Below are 12,909 nucleotides of genomic sequence, written 5' to 3'. Positions count from 1 at the left end.
TGTGTTGTACCTCACAAGAGGAAGTGGACATGTTTGACGGACAGAAGCAGAGAGCTTGTGCTGAGAAAGATCTTGCAGGAGGCGGGGAGGCTGAAAGGCAGATGAGAGCAAGACTGATGGGTTTTAAATACTAAGCTATAGGCATCACGTGGTAAGAACGAACAGTGAATTATTTACGAGCAGGAGACATGTTAGAAACACTATTTTAATTTGATAACTATAACATAGCCTAGGAAGGAAAATGTGTGCCTGCTTGTAGGTACTTTGCACACAGTAGACTCAGGTATTTAACTTTATAAAACTGAATGAGAAGGGAGATAAGACAATTAAACAGGAGACTCGAACAACCTACCCATGAAAAAAGAGCTTAGAGTAGGGATACGGAAAAAAACGAGAATTATTTTAAAATCATGCTACAAATAGGATATTCGAGACTAGAGAGAGGTAGAATAGAAGATGATTACAAGAGTGACCCTGAATGACTAGAGAAATTTAGATAAAGCAAAAGAAGTGCAAGGTAGGAGAAGAATTTGAAGAAGATGTGGAGTTCTGTTCTCGGGGAATGACTGCACTGTCCTGGAGAGCGCCCTGGACTGGGAAATCAGCAAGGTTGTACTTTACAGGCAGGCCACGCCACACTGCTACCGTGTGAAATTCTTCAAGTCACTTAACCTCTATGACATTTTTTGTCTGGGATTTTTTTTTTTTGCTTGTTTGGTTTAAGATTTTTTTCCATGTAAAATGGAGATGAAACAATTCACTGGGTTGCTCTGAGGATTAAATGGAAAGTCCATAGAAGTGCTTGCAAATTTGTTGGTCACTAGAGGTAGAGGTTGATATAAAGAGGTGGATCACAGGTAGAAACACCAAGCAGTTTGGAAATACACAACTCGGGTTTTGGAAAGAGGTAGAACTTGAGATTGAGGCTTAGGATTCATCCATTTCTACATGATAACTGCAGTGTAAGAACAGATTTCCCAATGCCCCCATGTTAGTACACAGCTGTGCAAAGGACACAATGTGTTTTAAGTAACTAATGCTCAGATATAACAAAACTTCTCACCTCTACAGGTAAGGCTTTAAGTTCCTCAGGGTCTTACTCTTTCGCAGAAATAGATTTCAGTAGACAACCCTTCAGTAGACGATGAATGTTACTCGGAGAAAAACTGTCATCTTGCTCCAAGGGGCTACATCACTCTGTTCACAGAGGATAAACTGCTGGGCTAGACTCACCAGGATTATTCTACTATAGTCACCAGATTAAATCTTATTAGATGTGTAAATTGAACAACTGGCCTACCCTCTCTGAGCCTTCATCTCCTTGAGCGTAAAAGTGAGTGTTTTACTTACTTCAAATGTGGTTATTTGGGTCAATTACCATAATGCCTAAAGACCACAGAACACACCATAGTCAGAACACATTACTTCCTTTCCTTCCGATTTCAGTTCATCAATTCCTGCATCTACACTGCTGTATGTGGAAAACCAGCAAGTACAGAAGCAGCAATGGTGAAACTGACACATAAGTTCACTGTCTAGAGTTAAAACGTTTGTCCCCAGAAGGATCAGTTTTGCCTCACAATGAAAGGCCTCACCGTCAATGAGTATTTTTCCTTTTTATGGCAGAATAAATGCAGCTGTATTGTCTTTCTCTCAGTCTCAAATTTGGAGGACACTCTGTACCACAGCAATCATTTGTCCTGCAAATTCCTCCTGAGCAGAGCTAATAAAGGTATTTGTGGTGCAAGTGAACCAAGCTTGCCACTAGATCCTTATAAAAATATCCTACATAAAATCTGCTGGCCTATAATTTTAGTTCAGTCTTACCTTCCTCAAGGCATGTCACAAGTACGATAGTATTTTTAAGAAACACCATTCTTTATTCCTACTAGCCTCATATAAATTGTTACTAGCTCTGGGCAAGCAGTGTTTAGAGAAGAGGGTAAACAATCTTGCCATCAGAAGAATTTATTGATCATCAATTTTATAAGAACTCAGGAATTCCTCCTACCCTCCACTTCCATCCCCAATGGATGTGTCTCCACACCTCTCCTTTTAAAAAACATGGTGACATGAACACCACCACTTTCACTGACATTAATTCAAGATTTAGACACCTGATGAATTTCTCCAGGGGATGAGAATCAGAGCTGCTGCTCATTTTCCCCCTTGCGAGCCATCAGGCAGTTAGGCAATCCCTGGAAAAGCATGCTGCTTCTCTGGAAGTGAGCAAAGACCGCCCTGTTACTACAGGTATTCCCCACTTTTCTAAAGTTTGCTTTACACCACTTTGCTTTCGTGAAAGACTACATTAGTGCCTGTTTTTGCTAACTGAAAGAAATTGGAAGAGGACTCTCACTTTTAGAAAAAAGGCAAAAGGGAAAATAGCCTTCAGCATTTGTTTTGCAGTGAACTGTTAGAGAGGCAGCTTGCTCCCCGAGCAGTCTGAGGGGCACCAGCAGGCCCTTCCCCAGGAGCTATGCTCAGCCTCTCTGCATCAAGCCCTCATCACTTTCAACTTTGTCTGTGAGCATCTGTCTTCATCTCAGTTTATTCTGTATATCCACAAGCAAAATGTGTCCCAACGTAACTGCTTCTTCACTTTACCTTATGAAAAGCTTCAGAGGAATGCTCTACTTTGTAACGGTGGGGAATTCTGCACTATAAATGTACTTCTTCACCAGGAGATCCAGCGGGTGTTCAAAGCACACAGAATGGGAGACTCTGTGCCCAATAGAGCCATGCCGACTCGATTTCACTCCTGAAACAGTTTCATTAGTAGAGCTGGAGAGTGGAAGTAAAGAGAAGGGTCATCAAAAAGATCAGGTACCTCTTCTGGTTTCAAGGCCAAGGGATGCAATTGGCTGTGACTGTCTCTGAGCAGCCCTGATAGGTGACAGTCAAGGAAATGAAGCTGCTATGGAAGCTTACGTTGGGTGAAATGCAAGCGATGAGAATTGCTAGTGAGAGAAACAGGCCTCTCTCTTCATTGGTACCTAGTGAGAAAAAGCAAAGAGTGAGGCCCTGTATTTGATCTACTGCATTTAGTATGCAATTAATACTAGAAAGGCAGGGAGCCTTTATAACTGAGTTGAGAGAAGGGAAGGGAAATCAGCTTTTAAATAAGATACAATGATAGTCCACTTAATCACATAAATATCAAGCACCCAGTTCTAAAGAACCCTCACACTGATATGTGAATGACAAAGGTCTCAAGTTCGCCATCAGAACATCTCCCCAGAATGCCCTCCTTACACTGAACCAAAATCCTCACAGAAACCCGACTTCTCTCTGCTCTGAGAACTAGATCAAAACATCTCAGTGCGGAACACGGTAAGCAGAATTCTCTTTTGAAGCAACCTAAGGAATGATGCAGCAGAAGTGGCCTGTGAGAGAATGAGGTTTATAAAGCAGCCAGAAAACTCCATCTAATCACTTAACAGCCGCTTCTCATACACGTGCATATTCTGTTCTAAAAAAGCCATTTCTTGAACCCATGACACCCTCCCTCTCCATTGGCTTTGTCCTGTAACTTTCTACCTTGAGTCAATGATGGACTCTCTTGATAACAATTGAGAGGACAGAGAAGGATTTTTCTGCTGAAAGTTTTATCACTAGTTCTTGCTGGAGTTCTCTTGTTTTGTTTTTTTCCTAAAAAAAGAATTTAAATTCCCCACACAAGAAAGTAATAAAGTTCAGAAAGGAGATACCAACTAGAAAAAGGAAAAAAATATGTTATTTAAGAAAGCAAACCTCTGCAGCACATAGCTTCTATATGGAAGTTGATTACGTAGTTTCCAACTTCCCTTAAACAAGTTGTTTGTGTACAAGTTCTAACACTTGGCCCCATGTATTTCCCAGCCGAGGCAGCCTGTGAATGGATTCACAAGGAAAAATCTATACATGTGGATACGTATCTATTAAAGACGATATGCATCTAAGCATACACAAATATATGAGGATGGACATCAAACTGTTAACAGCAGCTACCTATGGGTGATGCAACTGCAAATGACATTGATGCTTTTTTCTGTTTATATCTAATTTATGTTCATATGCATTTTCTAAGTGTTCCAAGATAAAATGTATTGCATCTCTATCCAAAAGGAGTGTGCCCAAGAGAAGACAATATAACTAATCTAGGAAACACCCCCCCACACCCCCGCCCCATCCACCAACCCAGAGCCACGGCGTTGGGCCGAGTGAAAAGTAATTCCAAGAATATCCCCTCAACACCAGTTGATGGCCTATCACAGTGAGTTCTGTAAGCTCCAAAGTAACACAAATCCAAGGTCATTTACTGAGCAGAGGACAGGGAATTCCCTGAATCAATAAACAAACACATGGAAATAAAAGTTCAGAGTAGGGTAAAGTTGAAACCATAATCTCTTCCTCTTCGTTGCTGGTAAGACTATTAAGGGAGATATGTTAACTATATATATATATATATCCTCATTAAACTGGATAAAAAATCCTGCTCCATTTTCTTCCACTGTAAGTTTATACATATTTTTAACACAGATCATAATACTTTAAGTGGCATTTCCATAGTATTTTAAATTTATTTTTCATTGGAAATTGAAGAATATAGTCTTCCTAAGGATAAGAAATTTGCCGGTGTATGAAATGAACAGATCCTGAATAGTCACTGAAGTTCACAATTATTCTTTATACTAGGATTCTGTACTTTGAATGCTATTACAATGAAAATTCTTGTATATTAAATAACACATGGTACTAAACAGCAAACTTAGCACACAATTCAGGATGTGTTCCTTTAGGAACTTTTAAGTAAGTTCCTCAACATTTCCATAGTCCTGATTGCTCATCTTGCTGGAGGCTGATTATTTCCATTTTGCAAACAAGAGTTCTATGAGGTGAACAGTTGTATTCTAAGATAGATGAGTAAAAAAGTACTACTCAGTGAGTTTTTATCTAAGCCAACCACCAGAGTGTTTGTGGTTTAGACCTTAGGCTCTGAAGTCGGACAGACTGAGGTCTAATGCAGGGGTCAGCAAACTTTTCCTGTAAAGAGCCATACAGTAAACATTTCAGGCGTCCATCACCGCTACTAACCTCTGTCACTGTAGCCCTAGGTGATGCACAAGTGGATGGGTATGGTAGTGTTCTAAGAAACCTGTTTACAAAAACAGGCGGGGGAGCAGGGAGTGGATGGGGCCTGTAGCCATGGCTTAGTGATGCTCATCCTAACACCATCATATCCTAGCTTCTGAACCCCGAGTGAGCTACTTCAGCTCTGTAAGCACCTGTTCTCTTCTCCGTAAAATGGTGGTAATAATCATACCTAGTGCATCCGTTTATTGTAAAGACTTTTTAAAAATGTATGTTAAGCCTTTAGCCCCCTGTGAGACATCAGTATCTCATAAAAGATTAGTAATGGTAGTTATTGGTATCATCATCATCACATTGATCCTCCACCAACTGAGACAGTTTTCACTTTTACCTCCATTTTACAGATGAGAAAACAGAAGCTTAAAGAGTTAAGTAACTGAGCCACTGTCCCACATCTAATAGATAACTGTGGGGTTAGGATCAAACTCAGATGCATTTCTGGGAGGTTTAACCAGCTCTAGCAATGATTAAACACTATTACGTGGACTTGTGGCTCTTCTTAAGTTACCCACAGTCCAAGACTAGAGCATAACTCTTTCAACTCTAATGCATAAACGAAGTCCAAAAATTCACTAAGACACACTTATAAACTCAACACCTGGAACAAGCTGTTCTCAAGGTGAGGAGAATTTATTAAAACCATAGTTTATGTGTAACTATAAGGTCGCTGTATTATTTTTAAAGCCTGGGCACAAGCACGTTAGTCTCGGCACCTCTCTGAAACCACCCGGTAGTGATTTTGAACACTGTAGTTGAACAGTGTGCCGACAAAAGGTTCATTGTAGCTCTGTGCCTTTCACCTTGACCTTTACTTTCTGTTCTCAGGTTTCTAGAGTTCTCATACACACTGCAGGTGTGTCACTAACCAATTATTTTTAAAAATCCAGGCAGCCACTGCTCTCATAATGAAAATATACACTCTGGTGAAGCCAATTAATATTGTTTCGTTTTAAATCACGCCTCCTGTGCCTGTCCATTTTTACTCTCTGGCACTCGTTTATCTTGAATTATAAGTGGCCTGTGAAGAGAAAGGCAAATATGGAGCACCTCAAGCCAGGAAAAGCAATGAATTTGTAGACAGGTCCTCCAAGATGTTTATAAACCAAAAGTAACTTCAAACTAACACACAGCAGGATTGCACATTCTTCGATACAAAGCACATTAAATAGCCATCTAAACAAAGGAGAAGCTGAGGCCGTGAGCCACTCCCACAGCAGTTTTCCTGCCTCGGGTCGAAGCTACTTTCAGAGCTGTTCTCGAACGTGCAGTCTGTGCCACACACTCCCCCACTCCTGCGCTCTCAACAGGAAGACGGTCTACAGGATGCCTTTGCTCCCCCTTCCTCTCGAACCTCACCTCCTGTCACCTTTCCCCAGCCTGACAGGGGCCATTTGTGATTTGCTACCAGAGAAATCTCCCTCGTTTAGCCCAAATCACCACTTCCAGCACCCATCCCCCAAGTCTAGTAGCTCCTCCACCATGAAGACCCCAGGGCCCACCCGACTATTAAAAATAACCCTTTCATGGCACCACGTCCATAGTTTGCACACGTCTCCCCCGAGGTGGCTCTCATATGGAGCCCCAATTACTCGTTCACATCTCAGGCTTCTGGAGGGCAGGGGTTGTTAGTCACTTCTAAGTTTGTGTAAAACAGCACCTGACTCGTGGGTGAGTTAAATATATTTAAGTGAATAAGTTAGTTCCTTTTAAAGCTAGTTTAGCCCTAAATAATATACTTTCATGCCATCCACATTACCAAAATATGCTACTTCAAGTCATTTATAGGCAGAATTATTGGTGTGATACTAAAATTAACTGGGAGAAACCACCAGAAACCATGCTGAGGTCTGAGAGGCATGACATGGAAATTAGAATTCATTTAGATGTTGAAAGGCTTGCAGCAGTTCTTGCTACAAAGTTCAATGTCTGTTTAACATGCAGATTTTATTAGAGCTCTTTATGAAGTTCACTGTCTATTTTTTTCTCAATTCTTTGTTATTTACTGATCCAAACACAACTGGCATAAATAATTCTAAAGTCTGTGAGGTGGGGGAGGGAGGCGCCAGTATAATAGAAATCAATCAAGTTAAACAACCAGCAAAAGAACTTGCTGCTGCCATGGGGGCCTCCTTGACCTCCAGCACAGGTAACCATCTATCCCCTAGCAGCCTGCTACACAAGGCACCTGTCTTGTTCTCCTTAATTGGCAGGACAGGTACAAGTGGTTAGCTCTCTGCACAACAGTTTCTTGCTTCTTCACCGATTCTCCTCCTTCTCGTTCCTCGACCCGGTTAATTCCTTCTGTTTTGAGTCCAAATCCTGAGTAGGAGAACATCCTCCTTATGAGAAAGGGAGAAAACGTCACCCCCTCGCCCTCCAGGCCCACATTAATTCCTCCAATCCCTGTCGTGGTGGCTGAAATTATTCTGTCGGAGGAGACTCCCTCTTTGGTTTCAATTCCTCACGGAGTCGCTTATTAAAATGTAAATGGCCTTGAGAAGAGTAACATTAGCAGTTAAAAACACCTGATCACAATGAGGGGGTAGAGAAAAATGCACCCCACCCCCGCCCCTAGGGGGGAAGGCCCCGGGCATGAAACACAACCCAGGTATCCAGGTGGAATGAATTTCACAGAGGAGGAAGAGGCTCAGGGTGAACACAGGCAACAAAGACAACCCTCCCAGGTTTGCCATTGTCCCCTTCTGTTTAGGTGATAGCTGTCTAGTCAATTACAAACACCTTCTCAATCCTGGATGCGTTTTGAGACTAGGAACCCGGGCTAAACCCCTTCATTTAAAAGATATATTTCAGTGCCTATCGAAATGGCATAGCATGGGCTCAGTAAGTGTTAGTAACTTAAATGTCAGTCTCCCCAGGCCCGGCCTTAAAGCTGTGTTCAAGAACAGTCATTTCAGGGATCCCTCTACAGTAGTTCCCAGCCAGATAGCTAAACTGTGACCAGTGCTGCGGTGATAAAGGCCTTTCGCAGCTGACTCTTTCCTACCAAGTTATCTTTCCTATCTTTCCTCATTCCTCTTTCCACACGGGTGATTTGATGAATTTATTGCTACAATTCTATTTCATGCCCAAAGTTTTCTTTCCTCTAAATTGCATTTTCTTTTCTTTAAAAATAAAGTTATCATAGTTATTATGGGGGAGACATCTTTTTTTCATTGAAAACAGAAAAGACAACTGCTTTAGATGGAGAGAACTCTGGCATCTCCCAATTAAATCTACCTTAGTGAACTCACCTGTAAAACCAGAGATACTATTACAAACTGTACAGAGAGGTGAAAATGGACAGAGGGGCCTGGAACCTAAAAGTTTCAGTACTTAGCAAAACGACAGCATAGACGTTAAAAAAAATCTGTAAAATATTTGTAATGTGGTTAATGTTCTTGAAAACACTTCCTATCCTTTGCCAAAAAACTATCACCATTTACAATTTGAAGTTTTAAAACTGGGTGTGTCATAATCATTTAATTTAGGAAGTTAGGGTTAACTACCATTATTTTGAAATCCAAAGTTAGACATTCTGAAACAATTAGACTTTATATTCCTGTGCATTTTAAACTCTCAGTATTATTGAAGTGATTTAATTATTTGAATTCCCACTAACATTTAAATGCAACATATAAAAGTTTTAAAATGTAAAAAAAAAATCACAATTATAAAGCCATAAAATTACAAATGAAAGAAATACTACCACTCTTAAGTGATGTGCTGGTAAACATTTAACAGCTTGGGTGGGGGCAGGAAAGCACCTGATTTACAGCATTTTCCAATTTCAAGTTACCAACATGAAATAGGGATCACAGAGTGGGAGAGACGTGCATTCAGGCAGTTCTCGCGAGCCCATCCAAGTTGGCTCCAGCACATACTAGATATGCGAGATCAGACAGTGTAGCCTTTTCATTCCTAAATCCTTTTCAGACTGACCATCTCTTTCTTTACAACCCACCATATCCTGAATGTTCAATAACGTTAACACCCACAGGTTACTATGTGTGTATGCTTACCTACCAACTGTTAGAGCTGTCAGAGTGGCTTTCAATCTTTTTTTGGATATAAAACACAGAAACACATTTTACCGCATAACCCACCCCACGTACAGCCATATGTGCAGTTTTAGGTAGACATCCACACACACGTAAAAACCAGAAGCCTCACAAAATGAAACACTCTTCCTAAGTGCAATGCACTATAGTGTTCTATTCTCTTCCATTTCACTTTTAGAAATCTGATTTTGAACCACTTAATTTGATTCATATCCCACTATTTCGGTAGGGCCCCCCAAACTGAAAAACAGTGCTCTTCTAGGCGCTAAGACCACTGAAGATAGGATTGAAAGTTGTATGCCTGGAGCCAGCCCTATGTCTGAGGCCCAGGAATGTTACAAACCTGCCCAAATTTGCATTGTCATCTTTGATAAAAGATCTCTCAAGGCAGGTAATATTCACTACATGGAATCAGGATATTCACGGCTTGACACGGAAAGCTAGAGCATCTTCTAAGACAGCCACCGCTTCACCAGGAATGGAGAATTTTTTTTTTTTTATTGCACTAAGGACATGACTGATTGAAGTTTGGCCCTTTATCCACTGTGGCCTTATGACCAACCCTGCCCTCTGCCTCAGATGACTGGGCAAATCTGTGTGCTGAGCATTTCCCTATTATTGATAATGTTCACCCCTCAAAAGTTTTGAAAAGATATATGTCTTTTTCACAAAGCATTTTTCAATCGTCTAGGGAAGGAAGGTTTATAAATGCTGCTTAATATTAACTACATAGAACATACACATTTTTCTATATATTATACATTAACACCAGCTTTCCAATAACCAGAAGCCAAATTTTTAGTTGAAGAAAATACTTACTCAGGAAAATAAAATCGGGATCCACAGCTTTTTCTCCTCAGTATGCTCATGCACCACACGCTTTTTTTTTATAAGCTCTATTAAATGTAAACTATAGTTTCAAGACAACCCAGATAAGCATCTTCTCTAAAATACACACCACCATTAATCATCTCAGTGACAGAGCTCCAGTTTAACATCTTGGGGATTTCCTCCCCTTCTTCATCATTTATTTGCCAATATTTCCTTGTTATGAATATTCCCCTAGTGACTTTGCCCGGCAGTCACAACTGTGCTGCCTACTGTGTCTACTTTGACTGTAAAAAACACCAATTCTTAAAAAAACAAGCCCTTCAGACAATACCTACGGTCAGAAGAGGAGTGTTGCTGTGGACTGAATTCCCGGGGATCCCACCCACTCTCGAGTTTCTGAGTTTCCGCTTCCGCTGACGAACCTCAGCCTTTAAGGGGGTTAGGAATGTCACGTGCCACTGGCTTAATTACAAATGAACAACAGCTGGTTGTTGGTCTCCCAATACTTGAGCGGTTAACAATCAGCTGCTCTTAAAGGACCCTCTTCTTATTCAGCAAAAGGCTTCCTCGAAGTATCCAGTATCCATGAATCACAAAAAAGCCGCAAAATTACTAACGAATTACAGAAATCTGACCACCAAGAGCCTGCATAATTAGGACTCACAGATAACAAGAATTTTCAAAAATATTCATCAGAAACAACTCTGCATTATAATTACACCAATTCTGATGAAATGACTAACACTATCTTGGCAGCAGAATCTCAAGAAATAAAGCGAGAGATAAATAAGTTGCAAAGGTACAGGACAGAGTCCCCGCGCCATTCAGTATCCACTCTGTGTCCATTTCAGAGAGCAGCCTCCACGGGCCCCAGGTTTCTTGATCTTGTATAAAATGGAAACCATGAAAGAAAATGCTCTACAACCAACTGGAGGAGTAAATGAGAGCAGAACTCACCAGCTTGTATTCGGAAAGAAGGTTTAAGGAAAAAGGGTACTTTTTTCAGTAATGAAACTCTACTGCAAATGAAGTTAAGAGTTTGAAGACAAAAGCCCACCAAAAGTATATCTGCAAAGTATATCTAGAAAGGATAATGCCTTTAGTGAAATTATGCTTACCTTTACATTTTCTATAGGGAAATTTAACTAATTAATTAAAAGTTAATGTTGCTTCCATCAGTATTTCATAACTCTTCTGGAAAGCATAAATTTTATTCTTTTGGGGAAGACTCCAATTTAGACTACTGCATTAGGCAAACAGAAACAAAAAACTTTCTTCTTAGCAAAAGCAATACACATCAGGCTAAGGTATATTAAAATGCCTTTCCTCCCCAGAGCAGTGTTTACTTCAGTGATAGTAACAACATCTCGTTACCAACAGTGCAGATTCTGTTAAGTAATGGACAAAGCAAATGGCAGCAGAGGCAGAGGACTCAACTTCAATTTAACTGTCCTGTAAGGTACATAGTAATTAGCTGCAAAGCTCTGAAATCTTAGCTAGCATGTTAAGTCTGCTACATGACAGTATAATTTGACTTCTTAAAGGATTATGCAAATTACAACTCATCATTCCATTACAGGATTGAAAAAAAGTGACAGCTAATTTATACATAACACACCTTTCAAATCCCTAAGATGTGTAGCACCTGTGCAATGTATTTTGCTGAGATTTTCTTGCATATAAGTACTTGTTTATTGCAATATAAAGAAGCTTACCTAAGAGCTTTAATACAGTCATTTTTTTGAAAACTTTTAGACCACAATTTCAAAAGAATAAACATTTTTTCTGTATTGATTTCAGAGGCAAATTGTTTGGTTTTTTGTTTGGTTGGTTGGTTTCTTTTCCCCACTAAATTAGAGAAATATAAGGCTTCAATATAAGGATATTTCTGAATAGCTGGCAACCACAAGCACTGATGCACGAGCCAGAAGGAAGACTCACAAAGATTTCAACATACTTCTGGTAGGTAGATTCACAGTAGATTCCGTCATATCTGTAGATTTTCCTACATTCTGATTGGTTGGGCAGAGGATGCTGGGCAGTTATTCTGTAGAGGCATCAAAAACAGATAGACATGACTAGAGGTTCTCTACAGTCAACTGGAATGCAGGATAACAAGTATGTTGAAATTTAATATTATTTTGCTTTCTATGCTTTTGAGCTATATACATAAAGCAACGTTACATACATTTTAGAACATTAACTTCCACTTTTAGAAACCTGCAGCCAGAGGAAACTTTTTTTCAGTTCTTCATCAGGAGAAAAATTTTTCTTTTTTACTTCAGAGTTATAAAAGTGGAAAGAAAGAAAAACATAAGGTCTAAGGCTTAAACTCACTCTACAATCCCCATGATTATGTTATAAAGGAAATGCTAAAAACAAATGTCATTAGTGTGTCTGTTACAGGATTGTTATTAATTCAATCATGCATTACCATAGTAGGCAACTGTACATTAGCTGTAAAAACTTAGTAAAGTTAATATATTTTTCAGCTTTACTCAATTTATATAGAGTTGGTATTCTACTGACTTCTAAAAGGATATGATACAGCTTTACGAACTAAACCCAATTAGGGATGAAAACACCAGCGAGACCATTGGGAGCTAGGGTTAGATGTTAACAGGCACCTGACATGAGCTGATAACAGTGGCTTCAAGTTGCTTGGCAGTTAAGGTAAAAGGGGAAAAAAGGCTTATACAAATTTCATCTGTGTTACGAAGGCATATAAATTCATCTGAGACTCCTTGCATTATATAGACATAAAAATGCTGAGAGTTTTCTCACCATATCCTTCAACTCAAAATCTCTTTCTTCAGGAAAAAATTACTTAAGGAATCTATCATGTATTTTAGAGGAAAGTAATGTAATGTAATCAATGCACAGTATC

The 12,909-nt window shown here is 39.8% G+C and overlaps 1 protein-coding gene across 5 annotated transcripts in view; it reads right to left on the bottom strand.

The window, feature by feature from the left end:
* NPAS3 (neuronal PAS domain protein 3) overlaps positions 1–12,909 on the bottom strand; it is a 798,065-nt gene that overhangs the window by 681,986 nt on the left and 103,170 nt on the right. For 2 of the 5 annotated variants that reach the window (XM_072962906.1, XM_072962907.1), the window contains exon 2: positions 11,980–12,069. The exons of 2 other annotated variants lie outside the window; for them this stretch is intronic. In XM_072962906.1, the coding sequence (XP_072819007.1) occupies positions 11,980–12,069 (90 nt within the window). Of the gene's footprint in view, positions 1–2,607; positions 2,670–11,979; positions 12,070–12,909 lie in introns of those variants that run through there. One more of the 5 variants, XM_072962912.1, reaches the window with a different exon arrangement.

The sequence above is a fragment of the Vicugna pacos genome, chromosome 6 (assembly GCF_048564905.1).
Source record: "Vicugna pacos chromosome 6, VicPac4, whole genome shotgun sequence".
Lineage (NCBI taxonomy): Eukaryota > Metazoa > Chordata > Mammalia > Artiodactyla > Camelidae > Vicugna > Vicugna pacos.
The sequence above is the reverse complement of the archived record's forward strand: the minus strand, read 5'-3'. Positions and strand labels throughout refer to the sequence as shown.